Raw genomic sequence first — 24,936 nt, 5'->3', positions numbered from 1 at the left:
TGGTGAAAACCCATCTCTACTAAAAATTTAAAAATTAGCTGGGTGTGGTGGTGGGCGCCTGTAGTCCCAGCTATTTGGAAGGCTGAGGCAGGGGAATCGCTTCAACCCGGGAGGTGGAGGTTGCAGTGAGCCGATATTGTGCCACTGCGCTCCAGGCTGGCAACAGAGCAAGACTCTGTCTCAAAAAAAAAACCCAAAAAAATATATATATATTATACATTAAACCGAATTTTTAAAATCCTATAGAGCATTTCTATATTCCAATTAAAAATAAGATGACAAATCTAAAAGGAGAATGACAAACTTTTCTGTATTTCCAATGATGATACAGTATCTACTTATGCATTCTGAGGTTTTTCATTAATTCACATAATCTCATCTAATCATATTATAGTCAATGGCATGCATTTGTGGGGATGTACGTGTGTTATTTTCTTTCATATGCAAAACAGTTAAATTTAATATATGTGTCTATTGTATAAATATGGCCAAATGTCCCTTACGGAAATTAAACCTATAACTTCAGTTTATTAATATTTAATATCAACTTTGCTGCAACAAATTAAACTAGCCACAACCTAAATAAAAATAAAAGAACAAAACTATCCAAAAATGAAGAAAGTGATTTAGAGCAGGATCGATAAATGGGCTTCAGGTCTCTGAATCCCTTAAATTGTGTGTAAATTTGCATATATGTGCATTTTTCTGATAAGCGTGTACATAGGTTTCATGAGCTGTGCATGATGAAAAGAAGCTTAAAAGTACTTAACTTAAAATCGTGCTTTGTAATTAGTTCTCTAGCTTGAAATTCTACATTTAAAACTACCTCAAGAGAATCTTTATGTTTCAGTGATACCTTTATCTTCTTTAACAGGAATCAAAACAAGCTATTAACAAAATTATCTGTGTAACTACATGTTTAGTACGAAGTTCAAGCATATTTTCACACTATTTCTAGTAAGCATTGTCAGCAATTCTATGACACTGGAGAGGAAATATAATTTGAACTCCCTAATCACTAGGTCAAGGCTACATGCCAAGGTTCAGAAACCTTTGGCACATAATACATTTTCTCTTGTTATCCTAGGTTACTCATTCACACCCTCAACCCCTTGATGCTTGCCTGCTCCTTTCTTCTCTGATTTTATCTTGTCCCGGGCAAAGGAACTGAGATAGATTAATGCTATTCCAACTACCATGGTTTAATGTTAATGTCTACTAAAAAGTAGAGTTTAGGTATTGTAGGCACACAAATTTAAACTATGAAAGCTATTATAGTCTTAAAAATTATGAAATTCAAAATCCCTTTTTTTTCTTACTGGATTTGTGAGCATAGGTTAAAGCCATAGGTACTAAAAAAAAAAAAAAAAATTGTGGGGAATATTTAAAAGGGGAAAAGTCTCATGATGGCGGATAGGGGAAGAACTGTTAATACAGAAGACAGGATTGATTTGAACGAGACTCCTCTTGTAACCAAACTGAATGAGACCTGGAGAAATCAAACCAGCAAACAGCTATATGAATTTTAGGAGGAGGTCTCTGGCATAAAACAATACTTAGGAATGAATCTCAACATTTTCAATTGTAGGCCAAGTATATTAGCCTCTTCATTATCTTAAAATCCCAAAGATTTTGTAAGCATTACAAATAAAAGAGCTAAGAAGAGACTAAAACTACAGTTATGAATAATTTAATTAGTCATACTTCTTTAATATAACTAAGAAAACATCATCCTTAGAGTTCACAGCGCTTTCTAGCATTCCTACATATGATCTATTTGCTCTATGACAGAAAGAAAAAGCATCAAAACAAACAAAAGACCTCAAAACAACAAAAACAAAAAGCAGCTTCAGGGTCAAAACTGTAATACCATTAGGTTATTAAAACAAACGAACAGAATTTTATTTAGATCGCATGCATGACAGAAAGTGATTTTTGTTGGCTATATGTTTCAAAGTATACAGGCACATGAAAATGCCTAGGGAAAAAAAATACCAATGCTTCTGGGGAGGAATTATTTAACGTCTTTTACTGAAACCTACAAAGTTAATTGTGAATTACTGTTTCCTAGACATAAACTTTCAATAAAACATACCTATTCAGTAACATATACCTATATAAAGGTACCATTAGGGCAAGATAATGTGACACAGTTAACAGACCAGAGTAAGGTGACAGAGAAAAGCTTAAAACACCCACAATGTAAACAGTTGTAATTTATCTTAGCTTTTTGCCTTGTATTACATAACTTTCACTTCAGGATTTAAGTTAGTTTGCCATCTATCACACCAGTCTGGTCTTCCAAGAGCTCCAGCTTAGTGCAGGGGTGAGTTGGGACTGGATTTTTCAAGTTGTAGGATATAAAATCTAGTGTAATCTTAACGAAAGATAACTCAAAAACTCTCAAATCATTTGCCAAAGTTTTACTAAAGGTTGCTCATTTCTTTGTTATAACATTACTTCCCAAACTTGATTTCCTATTCCAACGTTGGCTCCAGCAAAAGCCTACTCATCCTTCATTTTTCAGCTTAAGAGTTTCCTTCTCAATGGAGCTTTAGCTGATGCCCCTCATTCCCCAGAGACAAAGGCAGGCATGTGTTATGTACTACTCTCACCAAACCTTTTATACAGTCCCAGTATAGATTTCATTTCATTACACTCAATTGTAATTACTTATCTCTGTAACTATCTCCCCCTCTAGACTGTAAGATTCTTTTGAGATCAGGTCTTGCTCTGTCACCCAGGCTGAAGTGCTAGTGGTGTATTCACGGCTCACTGCAGCCTCGACTTCCCAGGCTCAAGCGATCCTTCTCATTTCAGCCTTCTGACTAGCTGGGACTACAGATACACACCACCATGCCCAGCTAACTTTTTAAATTTTTTGTAAATATGGGTCTCACTGTGTTGCCCAGACTGGTCCCAACCTCCTGGGATCAAGCAATCCTCCTTCCTCAACCTCCCAAAGTGCTGGGATTACGGGTGTGAGCCACTGTGCTCAGATTGTGTCAGATGTCTGACACAAATTAATTCTTTAAAGAATATTTACTCAATGGATTAAATTCTCTAGTTTTCACATTCTAAGTTTGGTTTTAAAACATCACTAAAGGCCGGGCACGGTGGCTCACGCCTGTAATCTCAGCACTTTGGGAGGCTGAGGTGGAAAAATCACCTGAGGTCAGGAGTTCGAGACCAGCCTGTCCAACATGGTAAAACCCCATCTTTACTAAAAACACAAAAAATTAGCCGGGTGTGGTGGTGCATGCCTGTAATCCCAGCTACTTGCAAGGCTGAGGCAGGAGAATTGCTTAAACCTGGGAGGCGGAGGTAGCAAGTGAGCCAAGATTGCACCACTGCACTCCAGCCTGGGTGACAAGAGCAAAACTCATCTCAAAATAAATAAATGAATAAATACATAAATATAAAATATCACTAAAATGTCAGCCAGGCATGGTGGCTCACACATGTAATCTCACAACTTTGGGAGGCCAGGGCAGGCGGATCACTTAAGCCAGGAGTTTGAGAACAGCCTGGGCAACATGGGAATACTCTGTCTTTACAAATAAGTAGAAAAATTAGCCGGGTGTGGTAGCATGTGTCTATTGTACCGGCTATTCAAGAGACTGAGGCAGGAGGGTCACTTGGGCCCAGGAGGTCAAGGTTGCAATGAGCCATAATCATGCCACTGCACTCCAGCCTGGGCAGCAGAGTAAGACCCTGCTTCAAAAAATAAAAAATAAAAATAATAAACAAATGTCTACCAAACTGAATTTAACTTTTATGTTATTTAATTTGGAAATGGAAAAAACGTAAAAGTGATACTGTAGAGTGAAATATACCATTACTAGTATAAGAAGGGCTAGCAGGAAACTTTTTATTCTGGTGTTCCTAGAAATGTCTTATTCTTCTCAAAGCTATTTATTACAGTTTTACAGTTGGTGGGGATCCATTCCTGAATGTCAAAGAAATCAACTTCCATTAGGGGAATACAAATCAAAACCACAAGGATATAACACTTCACATCCATTAAGATAGTAATTACAAAGACAAATCAAAACAAAAAAAACAAAAAACCCCACAAAACAGAAAAAAACTATTGGCAAAAATATGGAGAAACTGGGACCCTTGTGCATTGCTGGGGGGAATCTAAAATGGTGAAGCTACCATGGAAAATGGTATGGCAGTTTCTCAAAAAATTAAAAACAGAATTAACATAAGATCCAGCAATTCTACTTCTGGGTATATACTTCAGAGAAGTGAAAGAAGGAGCTCAAAGAATATTTCTACACCCATGTCCGTAGCAGCATTATTCACAAAAGTCAAAAGGTGGAAGCAACTCAAGCATTCATCTACTGATGAACGAATAAACAAAATGCGGTAATATACAGGCAATGAAATATTATACAGCATTCAAAAGGAAGAAAATGTTGGCACATGCTGCAATATGGATCAACCTGAAGGACATTATGCTAAGTGAAATAAGCCAGTCACAAAATGACAAATATCATATGATTCCTCTTATATAAGGAATAAGAGTAGTTAAATTCATAAGACAGAAGCAGAAAGTGGTTGTCATGGGTTGAGTAAGGAAGAGAATAGCAAGTTTATGAGTACAGAGTTTCAGGTTGGGAAGATAAAAAAGTTCAAGAGATGGATGGTGGTAATGATTATATAACAATGTGAATACACTGAATGCCACAGAACTGTATACTTAAAAATGGTTAAAATGGTAAATTTTATATTATGTATATTTCACATAATTTTTAAAAATCAACTTCATCCATTTGGGACTTCACTATGGATTTTCTGCATCAGGCAAGTCCTATTTGGCCATAATTCAACCATGATAGTAAATATCCCTTATATGCTGGACTGGTAGTTTCCATGCATGGAAACATAGGGAGTATTTATGATAAAAATAAATGTGTAAGGTTGTTTTAGTTTAGATCAAATGTAAAGATCACAGGTTTCAGTAAGGGAGAATCTAAGGTTTCTATAACCAAGAACACTAAATTTGAGTTCTTTAATTTGCCTATCCAGTTAACCATTGTCTGGATAAGGAGTGAAACTAGTAAATTTTATAGCTGCAGTATCCAGATTGGAGATAAATGGGTAAAAATACATTTTCACTCATATCTAAAACACTTCTGAGCTTCCTCCTTCTCCCCCAATAATCACAAACAAAAATGGCCATGAAAATGGCTTTCTAAATCCTCCTTGGTATATCAGCAATAGCTGGCTACAGCTCTGCAAAGAGGCTGGAGACGCAGTCAATGAATAAACATATCTTTTTCACAATATCTTCAAAGTTTACTATTTAAAAAACATACCAGTCACAAACGTACACCACAAAATTCTAAACAACATTAAAAAATACATTGAAGTAAAAAAAAGATGTCCTGAGTGAATCCTATTTGGTTATTTAGACAAGAATTAACACAAAAAAAGTTTAAAAAAGTAGAAAAAAGGTGAATGGAAGATATGTAATTTTGCTATTAATTTTACATGCTGGAAACCTGTTTTCAGTAATGCCTAGACCAAGAAACCATTACTAAATAAATAGCAGCAGCAACAACAAAAACCAACTACCTTGTACCAGTCTCACCACAATCTAGTTGTCCTACTTTTCATCTTCTCATAATTATAAACATTTTTAATGTTTCTCAAAATACATAATGCTCTTACATATAATGAAAGTATATGCTGTTCCTGTTATCAGATACTTACAATGTAATATAAAGAATTTAAATTGGACAAACCAACCAAAATAATAATATCACTGAAGTAATGTTCCCAAATAATCATATACACTTAGTGTTCTACAAGCTCTTCAATCCACCTATCATTTTCTGATTGGTTGCTTAAGTGTGTTTCCCTTTTCTCATATATCAAACTGTATGTACTAGTTCTATTATAGTTAAAAGGTGTATGCCTCAAAGTCAAAACTCCTTTTTGGGGTATGAGCCAAAGGAAGGAAGGTGGACTTCTAGGGAACTTTTCAGAAATAAGGTTGGTATTGATTTTCACAATGACTGGGGGGTGCTAGTGGCATTTAGTTACTGGGTGGATGAGGCAAAAGTATTAAGACATTCTACAATGGATTGCAGAGTCTTGCCAATGAAGAACTGTCCTACGAGCATCACAATTTCCAGATGCCATGTTTGCAAAAATCCCTTTGAAATAATCCAAACCTTCTATTTAAACATAAACAAAACAATTTTATATGGATTTATGAATTTCCCAGGAATGCAATTACCAGGTAAATTGAAGAAAGATTATACTTTTTGACAGAACTTTTATGAAGTAGTGTTTAGTGTTTCAGAAAATCACATCACCAGTGAAAATGTTATGAGTCACCATAACAATATATTTTTAGCAGTATATTTTAGAGCCACAGCATTCACAATGACTTCAGCATCTGATTATTCATTATGTCTAGTGTAGTCATGATTGTTTACATACTGAAATAGATTTTATTTAATATAAATGTATTCATTTATTTTTCCTTCATATGACAATTAGGTTGGTAATGTGGATTTAAAAAAAATTACTTGTATAAGCAAGTTATTTAAATTTTATTTCAGGATTAAAAAAGGAAGAAATATTTATAAAATATTTGATAGGAACAGGGGAAATATGTCTGACAGTGTTGAGAATCAACTATGTACTTGGATGCTAAAATGTAAGTTACACCACAAGTATTCACTATCTCTTAAGTTAGAAGGTGCTGCTTATCTCACATGAGCAGTACAGACAGTATTCACACCAGGAAACTACTGTACAACAAATATTTCCAACTACAGATTTAAAAATAGGATTAAAGTATAGGTAAAAATATTCTCAACAGTAACAGCACAAAAAACATACTGAGGTCAAAGAATAAAGATGCTAGGGGAATCCTATTTATTTAGATAAGAATAGAAACAAAGGTAGAAAAAAGTAGGGTGAGAGGAAGATACACAATTGTCTAATTAATTTTATATGTCAGAAATGTGTTATCAAGAACCTGGGAAACATGCTTCAAAAGAAAGTAAAGCATGCCTACACAGGGAAAAAAGTAAAAAAAAGACTCAGTAAATCCTAAACTAATGCCATGAAAATTAAACTTTAAGTAGAGAAATGATTATTTAGCATCACTGAATCACACTAACATAATTCTGAAAAATTTATTTATTTATTTATTTATTTATTTATTTATTTATTTTGAGGTGGAGTCTTGTTCCATCGCTCAGGCTGGAGTGTAGTGGCGCCATCTCGGCTCACTGCAACCTCCGCCTCCTGGGTTCAAGCAATTCTCCTGTCTCAGCCTCCTGAGTAGCTGGGATTACAGGCACCCACCACGATGCCCAGCTATCTTTTGTATTTTTAATAGAGACGGGGTTTCACCATGTTGGCCAGGCTGGTCTTGAACTCCTGATCTCAAGTGATCTGCCTGCCTTGGCTTCCCAAAGTGCGTGAGCCACCGTGACTGGCTGAAAATGTATTTTTAGAAAACAAAAGAATTTTAGCTTATTTTCAGTTATTTCAAAAAGCAGCTCATTTACCCTGTATAATAACTATGAAAATTCTACTGCTGATCTGCAATTCTTGCCTTCTAATATCTTCCTGTATTCAATTTTTTTTAAATGTACTTTAGAAACCAATCAAAGAATACTTACTGAATACTTACTATGTGCTTTGTAGTGTGCTAAGGACTAATGATGATGAAAGAAACACATGACTTAGTCCCTGCCCATATGGAATTGATGAAATCTTAGTGATTTATGCCTTAAGCTATTTCATCTCAAATACTTAAGATCAAATCAGAATTGTTTTCTGTTTCAAATGTGAGACAACTAGCATGGATATCTAACAATCTGGTAAGCAACTGGATATACTTGTTTAGAGCTTAGAAAAGAGGGCTGGACTTGATACTGGAACAGCAAGCAAAATGGTGACAGTTCAAGCAAAGGATGTGTACAGAATTGCCTATTAGTGTACAGAGCGGGCAGGGCGTGGTGGCTCACACCTATAATCCCAGCACTTTGGGAAGCCGAGGCAGGCAGATCACTTGAGGCCAGGAGTTCAAGAATGGCCTGGCCAACATGGCATAACCCTGTCTCTACTAAAAATACAAAAATTAGCCAGGTGTGGTGGCGTGCCTGTAGTCCCAGTTACTTGGGAGGCTGAGGCAGGAGAATCACTTGAACCCAGGAGGCAGAGGTTGCAGTAAGCAGAGATGGCACCATTGCACTCCCGCCTGGGCGACAGAGCAAAACTCCATCTCAATAAAATAAAATAAAATAATTAAAATAGATAAAACAGAATATAAATAAAATGTAATTAGGAAACTTAGAGAGTCTTTAATTGTTAATGGTTATCACACTGACTTCTAACAACCAAAGGCACTGGTTCTCAGAGTTTTGGATTTCTATTTTTTTAATCTCCTATAGGAGGGAACAGTTCTGGATTTTACAGATCGGTAAAACTTTTTTAATTAGGAAACTGGCATAGGGTTGCCAACTTTTTATTTTTCCAACCAAAAATATTAAGAAAAAAGAAAGCAAAGGAAACAATCTAAGACTTTAAAAAGTCTGAGAAACTAAACCAGAAAAGGGAAATTAGGAAAAAAACTAATAAAATTCAAATAAAGTATGGAGTAAAATAACACATCAATATTGGTATAACAAACACAGCATAGTAATATAAGATGTTAACAGTAAGAGAAACTGGGTGGGAGAAGAGGGTACAGGAATCCTCTCTACTATATTTGCAACTTTTTTGTTAACCAAAAACCATTCTAAAATAAAGTTTATATTTAAAATGTTAAAAAAATTACTCAAAAACAAGCACATCTATAAATTTATGCAAACAAACAGATTACACTGACCTCATTTTTCTCTTTTTGCCATAGACCACTGAGAGCTTTATCTCAATCTACATGAAACATCATCATTACGAAACCCATGGCCTGGGAGACTACCAACTAAAAAAAACTGTTAAAAGTATTCTTTAGAAATTTTGACTTTCCCTTTCTCATATTAAATTCCTAAGATACTTCAGCTTTTCCCTCTTTTTAAAAAAATACTACAAATACATGCTGGAAAAAAAATGTTGATCAACATGGGCAGGTTAGCACTGCATCGATTCCTTTTAACTTTGCATAAAGATTTGGATCCACAAAGTATGAGGGTCTCCTACATATCCAAGTTAGAAACCAATTCCTTTACAACACTTTGGAAGTTCAACAGGAAAACACAAGAGTACAGAACTACTTTACAGTCTCTCCACAGTAAACAATCAGGCTCATTCTCACTGTTTCTGAACTTACTGTACATTAAAGAGCACAGTGTAGGGCTAAGATAAGCAAGAATATCTACATTCCTCTTGTAGTTCAGGAGGTGATACAGTGAAGAAACAGTTTTCGAGGTAACATGATTAAGATTTGAACTTACTATATTGTGCTCAAGCTTTACCTGCCCATTACACTCATTTCAGAAGACTCTTCAAAGCAAAATCTTACAATACCAATGTGTAACACTTATAAAGAAAAATGTGTTTGCTACTCTGCTAGGCTCTGTACCAAATTTAAGTTAAAATGTTTGATCATTCTGAAGTATCAAGCCACTTAGTATTTCATCTTATAATTCAATTTATAAATACCATGAGCAAGGTAATATGCTTGGAACTATGGAAATACCAAAATGAGAAAACCACGCCCCTCCCCTGAATAGAATTCATTTTTTTTAAAAGCCCTTTTAATAAGCACAAAAAGTAAAATATCACGTAGAGTGAGTACAGTTTTGACTAAAATAGCATTAAATTATACATGACTCACTTATTTTCCTACAGAATATTATAAAATATAATCTTAATAGATTTAAAAGTATGGCATAATTTCCTTATGGATATGATAAAAGCTATTATTAAAAATGGGCAACCACTTTATCTCTTTGCTGCATTTCTAATTTCTATTTCAAGGTCACAAATTTCTCAAACATCAAAATAATTTTTGAGCTCCCAAGGAATTAAAAACTTTCAAAAACTCTAAAAAATAATTTGCCACGCTATTTAAAATCAATGTACACATTGCCATTTACACTATACAACATTTGTAAGAGGAGACATACATTAAGATATAAGCCAGGCCTAACTAATAAAATATATTTCACATTGAGAATGGCCATGGCTGGACTACAGAAACTCTTGATTATTCTTTTTCTTTTTCCTCTACAAACTTGTCACCACCATCTCCAGAATACCACTGCTAGACATTCCTTCCCCTAATGCATTCTGTACTCTTATCTCACTTTCAGGCAGATTTAAGAGATAACGGTGGAAGCTACTGCTATTTCATTCTTCCCACTACAGCTAATTCTATTCCAAACTACTAAACTCCCTGGAAAAACTCTCTAGGTTCAAGTACTGGCTGTGGCATTAATTGGCTATTGGCTTTGGGAAGGTCTACATTTTGAACTGTTCCCTTTACTTCACAAAAGCAAAGACAGATAGTCTTTTTATTTTATTTTTTTTAATTAATACTTAGCCAAGCTTAACATAAGATAATCATTTCTGTCATCAGGGGCTGAGCCTCTGGGACTCTCAGTGTGGAAATAAGCAGTCTGAAGTTCAACTCCTATAGGATAAGAATAGCCGGGTAAGAATCAGCAGTATTCCCTTTGCACCAGGGTTCTAGAGTCAGGTTCAATTAGTAGTAGTGTGCTTGGGTCCAGGCTTGCTTCCACCTTTGAAAGAAGGCTGGAAAAAGCTGGGTACCTTTAAAATAAGTATGTTTAAGATCTCCAAAGGAATAATGGAATAATATTTTTAATGAAAAATTATGAAACAAGTCAGGCACATATGCAGAAAAAGCAGACAGAAATGAACAAGGTCCAATAATAGATGCTGAAAATGAGAAATTGTCACTTAAGTAAAAATTCAGAAGAGAGGATAAACTCTTCAGTAAAAACCAAGAGAACTGGTGGACTTGAAGCTAGAAATACAAAATTTCCACTGAAAACAGCAGATAGAAAATGAGCCGAGAAGAAGAAAAGAGCCATAGAGGACAAATTAAGAGGCTTCAACATATGTCAAGCAAGAGTTCCAGAATGAGAAAACTAAAGGCTGAGAAATAATATTTTAAAGAAAAAATGGCTAAAAATTTTTCTGAACTGTATAGACTTCAGATTGAAAGCACATGCAAATGCAGAGCAGGAAAAATAATATGAAAAAACATAATGGATCTATCATAGTAAAATTACAAAATATCAAGGACAAAGAGATAATCTTAAAAATAATGTGAAAAATATTACCAACAAAGCAATGACAATTAGATTAAAAGCATATTTCATACCAGCAATTATACATGTCAGAAAGTAAGCAGTATCTCCAATATATAGAGCTAAAGTAACTATTAATCTAGAATTCTGTATCTAGCTAAATTCGCATTCCATAGTGACTATGAAATAAAAACATTACCACTCATGAACCCTTGCTTAAAAACGACTAAAGAAGTTATTTCAGCAAGAATAAAATTAAATCCAGAAGAAAGAGGTGGTATGCAAGAAACAATGAGTAAAAGACACCACTAAATCCTTGTGCTAAATCAAAATTACCATATTAATTAAAAATTAATGTTAAAAAACGAGTTTAAAAAGAAGGACTACAACCCACATTATGGGAGAAAATATTTGCAAATCACATATCTCATAAAGGTCTTATATCTGGAATATATAAAGAAGTCTTACAACTCAAGAATTTTTTTAAAAACACAAGAAATAACCCAATTAAAAATAAGCGGCCAGGCGCGGTGGCTCACACCTGTAATCCCAGCACTTTGGGAGGCCGAGGCAGGCGTATCACCTGAGGTTAGGAGTTCGAGACCAGTCTGACCAACATGGAGAAACCCCATCCCTACTAAAAATACAAAAAGAAAAAAAAAATTAGCTGGGCCTGGTGGTACGCACCTGTAATCCCAGCTACTCAGGAGGCTGAGGCAGGAGAATCACTTGAATCTGGGAGGCGGAGGTTGCCATGAGCCGAGATCGCACCATTGCATTCCAGCATGGGCAACAAGAGTGAAACTCCGTCTCAAAAGAAAAAAAGAGAAAAAAAAAGCAAAATATCTGAATAGGCATTTCTCCAAAAATACTATACAAATGGCCAACAGGTATATATAAAAAAAACTGGACATCATTAGTCATTAGGGAAGCACAAACCAAAATCACAGTAAGATACTATTCATACCCACTAGGATGACTATAATCAAAAAGACAGACAAAAGTAAGTGTTGGCAAGGATATGAAGACATTGGAACCCTCATACATTGCTAGTGGGAATGTAAAATGGTCCAGATAGTTTGAAAAGCACTTTGGCAATTCCTCACAAAGTTAAAAACAGAGTTACTATACAACCCAACAAAAGTCTACTCTTTAGGTATAAGCCCAGATGAAAATACACATCTACATAACAACTTACAGATGAATGGTGATAATACCCAAAAGGCAGAAACAACCCAAACGTCCATGAATTGATGGATGAATAAAAAAATACAGTATATCCATAAAATTGAGTATTATTTGGCAATAAAAAGAAATGAAGTAGTGATACATGCTACAACATAGAAGAATCTTGAAAACATTATGCTAGGTGAAAGAACACTGTTACAAAATACCACATATTGTTATGATGACATTTATATAAAATGTTTAGAGTAGGCAAATCTAGAAACAGAAAGTGGTTGATTTAGGCTGGGGGCTTGAAGTTTGGGAACATGGGGAATGAGAGTTAATGAGTATGTAGCTTTTTTTGGGAAGAAAAAATGTTCTAAAATTAGAGTGTGGTGATGGTTACACTAACCTATGAATACACTAGAAAAAAATTGAATCATATACTTTAAATGGGTAAATTGTATGGTATGTGAGTTGTAGCTCAATAAAGCTGGTAAAAGAGAAAAAAATAGAACTAAACTACTATGCAATTGTAATGCGGAAGATGAGAAAGAACACTGGAGTTAAAAAATCTAAATTCCTATGTTATTTGTAGATGTATAGAGATGCTCAATGACTATAGGCATAACTAGAAAAATAAATAAAAATGAAAATACAATCCATAGCTTATAATCATCAAAGGGAAAAATATGAAGAAACTTAACTTCGGTGAAAGCTAATCAAAATCTAGAATGATTTTCCATGGAGTTAGACAAACACTGTAAGTGGCATATGGAAGAATAAAGGTCAATATAATTCTAAAAAGAAAAAAAAAAAAGAAGGTGGGGGTTCTGCCTGCCAAATACCAAGACTTATCATTAAAATACTATAATTAAGACAGAGCATTATTTGTGTACCAACAAATGAATGAAACGGAATACAGAATCTAGAATGAGACCAAGGTATATGAAAGAGAATGCTGGTATATGACAGAGTATGTGAAAGAGAATGCTGGTATGTGTCGTAAATGTGTCATTTATGATAGAGAAGGCAAACAACACAGACTTGTGGAGGAAGGATGCCTCATTCAATAAACAGCATTGACACAACTTTCTATATGGGAGAAAACAAATTCCCTACCTTATTCCATGCACAAAAATTGATTCCAGGTATCTTTAAAGATCTAAATGTTGAAAAAGTAAATTTTAAAACAATTTGAAGATTATGCTAGAAAAACAGCTTTATGATCCTAGTATAAGAAAGGAATTGTCAAATATGTCATAAAAAGCAGAAATCATATGCCTAATAAATTTACCTACAAATAAATTTAAAATTTCTGTATAAAAAAGATACCATAAACAAAATTAAATACAAGGGACAGACTAGAAGATATTTACAACACATATAACAAAAAATTAGCATCCAGGCTACAGCAAGAATAAGGAAAGGCCAAACTACCCAATGGAAAATGGGCAATCTATTCATATGAATGAAATTGAGGATACCTGCATCTCACTAGCAATCAAGAAAATGCAAATTACAACAAAACGAGACACTGTTTCACACCCATCAGACTGGTACATTTTTTCAAGTCTGACAGAACAAAGTGTTGAGCAAGATGTAGGGAAAGGAGAACTCTGTTTTAGAAAATACTTTGGCAATATTTAGTAACAGTCATAATGTACATAACCCATGACCCAGCAATTCCACTTCTAGTATTTCACTTCAAAATAAATAAATTAATAAACAAGCAATAATAGTCATTGTAACACTTTTTGTAACAGGAAAAAATTGGCAACAATCCCAATACACATTAGAAAAGAAGAACCCCCCAGAAGATTGGCTGGGGCAGGGATTACTTCATTTTGGTAGTTCCAAAACCTAGCAACAAACACGCTATCACAGAAAATTAATTCACTTACAGAAAATGAGTGAATTCATGGCATGAGAAAGAAATGGTGTCACCTAAAAGGGGATGCAGAGTTGAAAAATAGCTTTTGTTAAATGGAGAACAAAACCAAAGCAGACAAAATCCCTTCTTTCCTGAGATAAACGAGACAAGTAAGTTTTGGAGTAGGTTAAACAGTGTTAACTTCTGAGAAATCAAGCAAGGAAAGGCAACGGGGAAGTATTGGAGAGGGTCAGAACATTATACTGAATGGCTGGAAAAAGGTTCACTCATGAATAAGGCAATATTTGAATAAAGACTTGAAAGGAGCAAAGGAGCCAGCAGATGTCTGTAGGAAGAACATTCCAGGTAGAGGTAGTAACAGTCAGGACAAACATCCTAAAACTGAAGTATGCCTGGGATGCAATAGGCTAGTGTGAACAAAGAGTGAGAGAAGAGTGAATGAGGATGAGAAATGAATTGGAAGAAGTGTAGGGGTGGGGCTACAGATCAAGCAGAGACTTTGGCTTTTACTCTGAACCAAGCAGAGACTTTGGCTTTTACTCTGAACAAAAGAGGAAGCAATTGGAAAATCTTAGGCAGAGGAATCATATGATCTAACCTGTTCAACAAGATCACTCTGGTAGGTATACTGAAAACAGACTGCAAAGACAGAAAGGGAGAAACAATGAGATGAACTAGGAAGCTTTTGCAATGATTTAGGTAAGAGAAAGCTAGTCGAGGGTGGTGGCAGAGAAAAGAGATAAATGGTTCTGGATATATCACTTTTAGCAACAACAAAAAGGGAGATATGATTTGCTCCCCAAACACTTAAATGCATTCATGTTATAAGTAAAACACCTTTTAAAATGCATTTTTTAAAAAATTGACAGAAATTTTGTATATTTATGGTGCACATTATGTTTTAAAGCAAAGCATTTTTGGATTCATGTATTTCTGTGATTTCTTCTCCCCACAGATGTATCCACAGAAAAAGAGCAGCTGACTAACTACATATTCTGCTTAGAATTTGACAGATTCTTAACAAATTTATTAGCAATACATATTATGCATATACCTTTTGTTATCAATATAACTGAATTAAATCAAGTTAAGGGGAGAGTTTTACATGAACTTATATTAATAATCACTGATGTAACTGACATAAAATTTCTACACTTATAAAAATAAGAATTTGAGAATGGAAAGAAAGGAAGAAGCAATTTTGGAGATAAATACAAAAATATTTATGGGTAAAATTATATAATGTCTGGGATTTGCTTCAAAATAACTAAAGGGAGTGAGGATAGTGGGTGGGGGGAATAGATAAAACAAGTTTGGTCATGTGCCGATAATTATAAAAGTTGGGTAAAGGATAAATTATGCCATTTGCCCAACTTTATACCATAAAGGGGCTCATTATACCATTTTCTCTACTTTTGTATGTGATTCAAATTTTCCGTAATATAATGCTTAAAGAAAGAATAAAAATAACCTGTACCAGCTCTACCGGCTTCACACAGTAAGAATAAGCTACATATATACAACCTCTGTTTCTGTTCCTAACTTTTCCAAAATGTAGGGGAATGAATGAATGGTTGATACCTATGCCTATCATCCTATTCTTCCTCCTTTCCTGAGGGGCACTCCACTTCCAATTAAAATGTGGAGACAGACACAGCTTAACTAATTAATATCCTTAATTTGATATTTCATCTAAATTTTGGATACTCTAATAGTTTTAAAGAGAAACAAGTATGATTATCTGCATAAGCTATAACTTAATGTTAAGGAGGACAGACTACATCCTAAAAATTCCAAAGGAAGGCCTGGTGGGATGGCTCACACCTGTAATCCCAGCACTCTGGGAGGCCAAAGTGGGTGGATCACCTGAGGTCCGGGGTTCGAGACTGGCCTGGCCAACGTGGCAAAACCCCATCTCTACTAAAAATACAAAAAATCAGCTGGATGTGGCGGGATGTGCCTATAATCCCAGCTACTCAGGAGGCTGAGGCAGGAGAATCGCCTGAATCTTGGGGGGTGGAGGTTGCAGTGAGCCAAGATTGCGCCACTGCACTCCAGCCTGGGCGACAAAGCAAGACTGTCTCAAAAAAAAAAAAAAAAAAAAAAAAAAAAAAAATTCAAAAGAATTTGCCAATACCACATATAGGATAAGAAAATAAGAAAATTAAAAACTGTACAATTTTAAGTGAGCCAGTCAGCAAAAAAATTTTAGTGTTCTAGTTTTCTCCCACGCACACCCAAGAGTCAAACAGTTCCCTCAGAGCCATTCCCAAGTGCTAAGAAGTAATAGAAATTCAATGCATGTCACTCCCAATACAGGTGAATGTTTACTAAATGCATTATAACTACACATGCAAAAGAATTAAATACAAACATTGTCTGGGCACAGTGGCTCACACCTGTAACCTCAGCACTTTGGGAGGCTGAGACAGGAGGACTGCTTGAGGCCAGGAGTTTGAGACCAGCTTGGGCAACATAGTGAGACCCCATCTCTACAAAATTTTTTTTTTTTAATTAGCTGGGTGTGGCGGCAAATGCCTGAAGTCCTGGCTACTCAGGAGGCTGAGGAGGAGGATCACTTGAGCCCAGGAGTTTGGGGTTGCGGTGAGCTATGATCACACCACTGCACTCCAGCCTGGGAGACAAAGTGAGGCCTTATTTCAAAAAAAAATTACATATATATTTTCTAACTTGTTAAAAATAAGTCTCCTAGTATTTCCCATATAAATATCCAATTAAGAATGTTTTTGTTTCTTTCTTTTTTTATTTTTTAGAGACACAGTCTCACTCTGTCATCCAGGCTGGAATGCAATGGCACAATCATAGCTCAGTGCCCCCTTGAACTCCTGTGTTCAAGCGATACTCCTGCCTCAGTCTCCCAAGTAGCTGGGACTAAAGGCAGGCACCACCATGCCCAGCTAATTTTTAATTTTTGCAGACACAGGGTCTCACTATGTTGCCCAGTCTGGCCTTAAACTCCTGGCCCCAAACAATCCTCCGGTGTGTCTCCCAAAGTGTTGAAGTTACAGGTTTGAGCCACCACACCTGGCCTAGAATGTTTTTCTTATACTAAATTTTGTAACAGAGAAACTCCAGGAAGAAAAGCAAAATAAAGAATACCTGAGAATAAAATCTTTCAACTATGTTTATAAACTCAAATCTTGAGTTTCATTTTGATATTTTAAAAAAATACACGTTTACTTCCTTTTAAGAATAAAAAAATTAAAATTAAACAATAAAAAAATGCACATTTCTAGCAAAAACTAAGCTAATCATGAATATTCTCTTGCTTAGAATGATCACTCAGATAACTGTAGGAACAAAATGAAGAATCAACAGCATGGCTAAATCTAGAACCCCACAGCAGCCAACAGAAAACTCACAGAAAAAAAGCCTGGGTAAAATCAGAAAGTCCTTAGAATCAAAAACTTTCTTGAATCTGCCTATGCCAGGCATTATATATTGTTACCATAATCTAAAACAATGCTGTCGAACAGAAATATGACCTAAGCCACATATGTTAATTTTCTTAGTTTCCACATTTAAAAAAAGGTAAAAATAAACAAGTAACATTTAATATTTAACCCAATATATGTGTATTTATATAACCCAATATAATTTCAACATGTAATCAATTAGAAAATGAATGAGATATTTTACATCCTTTTTCCAAACTAAGTCTTCAAGATCCATTGTGTATTTCATTCACACACATCTCAATTCAGAGTAGACACATTTCAAGTGCCTACATTTTGACAGCCATATGTGGATACTATGTTGAATAGCACAGGTCTAGAAAACATTTAATGACAATAATGGTAGTCATAAGGCTCTTTAGAGGATCTGGAGCAAGGTCCCTACTTCAGTGTTGCTGGGAATACCTGAGATTCCTCTAATGCTCTATCCTCTTCCTAACCAAATGCAAAAGTGGGTATCTAAGAATGTATGTCTGAAAATTGAGATAAAGCAGCACATATTCACAGATCTAGGTTCTTAAACATTAATTATTGAGGTTAAGACTTAACCACAAAAAAAATACCACCATAGGCCAGTGCTTCCTTTTTCAATTCCTTCATTCATTCCTTGGAAAAGAGGCAAAGAAAGCAGGTATTTTCAAACTGATGCTGAATTAGATTTGATACTCACTCATTCATTCAACTAACATTTACCTACAATGGGCCAACTGCTGTCTTGAGTGTAAGGAATATAAACACAAGTAAGATATGGTTCTTATCCTAGTCTAGTCTAGTAAGTGAGATATCTAGACTTCCGTAATGCGTTCTGTAACAACAGGAGCTCACTATTCTTTTCAGACAGGGTCTCACTCTGTCACCCAGGCTAGAGTGCAGTGGCACGATCATGGCTCACTGCAGCCTCAAACTCCTTGGCTCAAGTATCTTCCCACCTCAACCTTCCAAGTAGCTGAGACTACAGGTCAGTACCACAATGCCCAGCTAATTTTTTTTCTTTCCTAGAGATGGGATCTCACTATGCTTACCAGGATACAGAAATTCACTTTTAATGTTATATAGCAGCACGAATAGAAACAGAACATGAGTCACAGATGCAAGTCACGTAGGTAACTTTAAAATTTCTAACCACTTAAAAAAAAGTAAAAAGAAACACATAAAATTCTAAAAATTTATTTTACTTTACCTATATATCCAAAGAATTATAATATTTCAACATGTAACTAATAAAAAAATGAGAGTTCTTTTTTTTTTTTTTTTTGAGACAGAATCTCCCTCTGTCACCCAGGCTGGAGTCTAGTGGAGTGATCTTGGCTTACTGCAACCTTTGCCTCCCAGGTTCAAGCGATTCTCCTGCTTCAGCCTCCTGAGTACCTGGGATTACAGGTGCCCACCACCATGCCAGGCAAATTTTTGGATTTTTAGTAGAGACGGGGTTTCACCATGTTGGCCAGGCTGGTCTTGAACTCCTGACTTCAGGTGATCCGCCTGTCTCGGCCTCCCAAAGTGCTGAGATTACAGGCATGAGCCATCGTGCCCAGCCAGGTTTCACATTTTTTAATACTGTTTTTGAAATCCAATGTGTATTTTATATGTAAGAATAACTCTACTCAAACCAGCCACATTTCAAATATATCAGCCAGCATAGTTTTATAGAATAGATCTGTTTTTCAGAAAATTAAAAATAATTTGGCAGTTACAGGTATAGGAAAAAGTAGCAGAGAGAGGCCTGAACATGTTCACAAGAGAAAAGAGAAAGAGAAAGAAAAGAAACATACTAACGATAACTGATGGAGTACGGACAGCAGTATGAAAGAAAAGGATCAAGAGCTTAAGTGGAATTGTTATCTTGGAAAAGAGGGTTGCATCTTCCTTGTGATTGTGGGAAAGAAGGGAAGAATTAAGTACCAATATAAGCAAGTTTGGTGAGTGTGAGAAAGAACAGAAAGTTGAGTGAGTTCAGACTAAGACCTTCTCATTTTTCTCAGTTAATCAGAAGACAATCTTAGCAGCCTCCTACCACCATCACCAATACAATCTAAAAGGTTTACATTTGTGGAACAGTTTAAGAAACAGTTATCCTAGTAATATTGGTTTTGTGTAATTACTTATTTTCTAACTGTTTTCTGGGCTAGCCAATCTTAAATTTTGTCACTTTTGTTTCCAAACACAGAAAGAACACTAGATTCACTCTTTCTTTCCTCATCTATTATTTGTTCAGCAACATGTACCCAATGTCTACTCATGTAGAGTGTGACCCTGACCAACATTTGTACCCCCAGTATTCAGCATATTTTAATACCAGCACACAGCAAGTGCTTTATTACATTCAAATGTGTACTGACACAGACTTTCATTTAAAAGCCTACATTGGTGCTGTCCACTAGAATTTTCTGTGATAATAAAAATATTAACAGTCCAATATAGTAGCCAATGGCAGCCAATAGACACATGAATTCTAATTTTAATTTTAATAGCCACATGTGGTTCAAATTTTAATTTTAATGGCCACTTGGGCCTAATGGCTACCGTACAGGTCTAAATATTAGAATACAGTGAGTAGCTAATGGCATTTCCATAATTACAATCAAGGTATTGTCATCTCTAATGAGTTAACACATCAAATATGCTATTGAAAATGAGTACACTTTGAATAATACTAACTGTACCACAAAGACACCATAAGAGAATTTTCTTAGTGTAAAATAACTTTAACATTGTGTGCCAAAAAACAAAAACAAAAAAGAAAAGCATATTCCAATCTTTTCATTTTCAGTCTACTTTCCCAATAGAAAAGATCAAGCTCCTGTCAACCCTCTGGTTTTTTCCATCTTCTCAAGTAATGAAAACACTTTGTCATCATAAGGAGTCACACTTTTTTTTAATTAAAAAGAAATTACTACAGCATAGGTGTTGTTTCTGTAATAAAAGGACAACTTTTTTGAGACAACATTAGTTGAAAATCGAGATTCATATAATGAATTAAATATGCTTATAACTCCAACCTGTCCTTAGGATTTGCTTGTCAATTTCCCCAAATTTGTCCTATTTATCTGAATTTTAAAATAAACCCATTGCTGAAAGTCATGGTGATTCAATCCATTAAGCCAATGGAAGTATAATCTAAACTAGCTTTCACCTGGGTTGAATAATTTCTGGTGCAATAACTAGAATAGTTGTTTATGACTGGGATAGTAAAATATACTTTCCTTACTCTGTATCCAGTGTCCTTGATGTTTACTTTACGTGACCATACAAACTTAACCAGAGACACAAAGTCCTACGCTGGCCCAGGTATGATTACATATGTAGAAGATCTGATAACTTAAAACCAGTGAGGTGAGCAACTAAATGTCAGAGATAGCATTTTTTATGCACAGCAACTTGTTCAACTCGTTAACCATCCCTGTAAGGCGGCTGCCTTGTAAAATAACCACACACAACTTCCGGCCCTTCCTTTCAGCTGTGTTCATTTGAAGCCATTTTAAAAAACATTACCAGATTTTCTGTCTTGAAGATGAGCGTGGTTATACAACCAGGATTTTATTCTGGCTAAAAAATATCTAACAGTGCGAAAGGATGTCTCAATATATTTAAAAAAAGCTTCAAGAGAACCACTTTAAAATGATCTTCCTACCACACAAAAACACCAGGAGGTAAATCAGCTTTGGCACGAAGCTTTGGCAAATCAAAAGCATAAGATCAAACCTGCAATAATTAACTTCCTGAGTAAAATTACTGTGCTACAGCTTACGGCAACAAATCCAAAGTATTACAAGATGGTATTATAACGACATCATTAGCTTGGTTTCCTAATAAAGCATATATCTGGGATATCTGAATTTACAATGCTAAAAATAGAGAGCCAACATTTGTAGGAGGGAGTGGGAGTCAGTTCTTATTTATAAATCTTTTTTTTTGAGAATGATGCCCACTGCAAAACGAAGTAACAGAAGGCTGGCTCTGAAACCCCACACTTCTTGGTCTTAACGTTAAAATGCTTTTCTAGAGCAGAAGGGGAAAAGAGGTATCAATGCTTTCGTCCCACAAAAATAGTTTGTTTCACTAAATTGTACCACTGCCTTTAGAATTAGTAAATGAAAACACTAACTTGTAGAAGCATTAAGTTAATGCGATTTAGAAATTAAATAGTAACCGGCCTCATCACACAGATAAGGTTAGGCTTCTTCAGCCAGGGCAATTTCTGTCCTAATTGTCACAGCTGCCTTAGTGCTGTACTTTCTGCGCTGTAGCTGCCAGGAGGAAGAAAAGATTTTTCTCTTTGAATTGACTCTGGGAAAGGTGGCACTTCTTACAGGCCTCAAATCACCCTTTTCTAAGATCTTTTGTTGGTGGTGTCCAGATGTTCCAGTAATACTGGAGAGTTAACTGTTCCTTCCAAACCTGTCTCGCTCAAACTGCCTTGAGGAGAACGGGAAAAAAGTAAGGTTCACATTCGAAAAGTTTCACTCGGGGTGGGGTGAGGACGAGGTAGGAAGGAAACGACAGTACGTATTGTTCATACCTATCATACGTGTCGTTTCCGAAGCTAGACCAGGAGCTGGAAGTCTTTCCCCTTTCCAGGTCCTGGGGAGAAACGTCTCTCGCTGAGGGGGTTAGACTACCTACGACAGCCTCCTCCTCGGGAATCAACACAGCTGTGAATCGTGACACGCTTCCAGAAGTCCGTGACGAGAGGAGGCAGAAGACAGGTTCTTCGATTCCCCTTCACCCAAACACGTCCCAAATTGTTCGAGGCAGGAAGCGCACGCCTCTCTCATCTCCCCAAGACCTACTCTCGCTCAGCTCCCTCGCCCTGTTTCCTCAGAGGGCACCGCCACTCCGCTCGGGACTCCCTCCTCTGGTCACAGCCGCCCCGGAGCGGCAAGGGGGAGGAAGTAACGGAGAAGCGCCAGCCTCGGGGGCTCGGGCTTGGAGGCGAGACGAGCGCGGGGGCCGCACGGGGCTTCTCCGGATCTGGGCCCCGCGCCCGTCCCCGCTGCGGCCTAGCCGGGCGCCCGCGCCCTGGCCTCCCGGCTCGGCGCCGCCGGCCTTTCCCCGCCACCCCGGGCCGAGAGGCCGCGCAGGGGCGGACGAACGGAAGTGGAGGGACGGGAGCACCTACCAGCTGCTGCCGGATCCAGCGCCACATTCCCCCGTCGTCGCCGTCCCGGTCCCGCGGGGCGCGGGGGCCGCGGGGCTGCAGGTGGAGGCGGACAAGACAGAGGCGGGAGCGGGCGAGCCCCTCGGGCCGAAGTTCCGCTTACCGCCGCCGCCGCCACTGCCTCACTCCCCGCGCCGCGTCCCCATCCCGCGGCGTCGGCCCTGAGTCCTACAGGCGCGGCCCCGGCGCCGCCCCCGCCCGGCGCAGCTGAGCCTGCCGCCGCGCCGCAGCCACCTTCATTATTGACCGTTGTCACCCGAAGCACCCCCGCAACCCCACTCCCGCCCCGCCCCGTCCCGCCCCGCCCAGCCCCCCGACTCCACCCGGGACCGCCCCCGGCGCCCCGGCCCGCCCCCGGACGTGACGAAAGGGGATGGGCAGACTGAGGGGGGCCTGGCGCGCTCCGCCGTGGTTCCGAGTGGGGGTGGGAGACTGTGTTGTGGGTCCGGGAAGAAGGGAGCGTGGAAAGGTGCCGGGTTCTCGGACGCTCTTTCTGTCCACCGCCACCCTCCTCCCCGTTCTGAGAGTGGGATTAAGTCGTGTCTGTGGGTCTGGCCGTCTCCGGAGTCTGCCGCTTGGGGCTGATTCCTCGGTGTCTACCTCCTGTTGCAGGTCTGTTTCGGGCTGTCTGGCTTCTTGGTCCACCAGTCTCCCGACAAGCATACGCACAGTCCTGAGCTTATGTGACTGAAAGTTAATCCCCAGAGGGCCCAGTTTGGGTTCCATCAAGTTGTCAGAGCTTTTGTCTCAACACAAGTCAGGCCTCTTGTTTAGCAAACGGCTGAGACGGGGCTAGGGAAATCGTGATCACACCCATTAAGTGATTGGAAAGCATTGCAACTCCCCTGAGCCTGGTACAGCCTGGGCCCGTGTTTCTAGGAGAATGGATGAGATATTCTGTCTTGTCGTGTGCTAAATTGGACAGGTTCAGGGGAAGATAATTTGTATAAAAAGGTAGTTGTTCACTGTTAACTGCCAAATTTCTGCAATCAAAAACACCCGTAGAAGTAACTTGACCTGGGTTAAAAAAGTGTGTGGATGACAAGCTCATAAGGAATATACAAGCAACTGGAACAAGGCTTTGACTTAAAGGTTTGGCGTTGTTTAAAAGCAGCCTGGTATACATATTGTGTTATGTATATGTATTGAATGCTGTATTTTTGCTGAATTAAAGCACACTTCACCGACAGACGTTTGTGGTTAAAAAAAAAATTAAGAACAAATCTAAATGAGATTAGCATGACTAGGCAGGTCGTTGCATGTGTATCCTCAATCTTCTAGTTTCAGTAGACCTTTCTTATTATATAATGCTTATCCAGCACCACAAATAGAATCTTTCTTTGGGGATATTTATGATCTATAAAACCAGCATGGAATTTTATATTATAAATCATCTAACTTCAAAAAAAAAAAAGCTAGATACTTGAAAAGTCATCTTTTATTCTTATGACTAAACCCTACTTTATGACCCTAAAAGGAAGTTTGAGATATATTTAGTGACAAAACCTTACTACCATTCATGGAGCACTGTGTCCATTCATGGAGCACTCAGGTCCTGTATCAAGTTCTTTCCTTGTATGCTGTAATTTAACTCCAATCAATCCCTTGAAGTAGGTATTATTCCCATTTTGTATAGATGCAGAAATGGAGGCTCACACTAATTTGGCAAAGCCAGGATTCAGATTCTGGATTGTCAGGCAATAGTGCTCATGCTCTTAAGCTATGTCTAGAAATAAAAATATGGTCATGCCTACTTTATTCATCTGCAAATAGTTTGATTACAAATGAGGCCTGGAAATTTTTATTTATATGCCTCTAAAATTTCAAGATAACATAAGAAATAGCAATCTGGAGAACACTTTGTGTATCATTATTTAATTGTGCCCCAAATTTCAAAAGGAAGAAATTGGGGGAAGGAAGGGGTTGATCCCTAGTGCTCTGGTGCAATATGGTAAGAAGTAATCTCAAGGTAACTATGTAAAGATC

At 37.4% G+C, this 24,936-nt stretch overlaps 1 protein-coding gene across 6 annotated transcripts in view; it reads right to left on the bottom strand.

The window, feature by feature from the left end:
- Positions 1-23,194, bottom strand: part of ATP11B (ATPase phospholipid transporting 11B (putative)) — a 135,468-nt gene extending 112,274 nt beyond the window's left edge. For 2 of the 6 annotated variants that reach the window (XM_050780100.1, XM_050780101.1), the window contains exon 1: positions 22,912-23,069. In XM_050780100.1, coding sequence (XP_050636057.1) covers positions 22,912-22,938 — 27 coding nt within the window. In that variant the 5' untranslated portion in view covers positions 22,939-23,069. Of the gene's footprint in view, positions 1-22,311; positions 22,647-22,911 lie in introns of those variants that run through there. The other 4 variants (XM_050780102.1, XM_050780106.1, XM_050780099.1 and 1 more) reach the window with 3 other exon arrangements.
- Between the last annotated feature and the right edge of the window lie 1,742 nt (positions 23,195-24,936).

The sequence above is a fragment of the Macaca thibetana genome, chromosome 2 (assembly GCF_024542745.1).
Source record: "Macaca thibetana thibetana isolate TM-01 chromosome 2, ASM2454274v1, whole genome shotgun sequence".
NCBI lineage: Eukaryota > Metazoa > Chordata > Mammalia > Primates > Cercopithecidae > Macaca > Macaca thibetana.
This window is presented reverse-complemented; position numbering and strand designations above follow the sequence as displayed.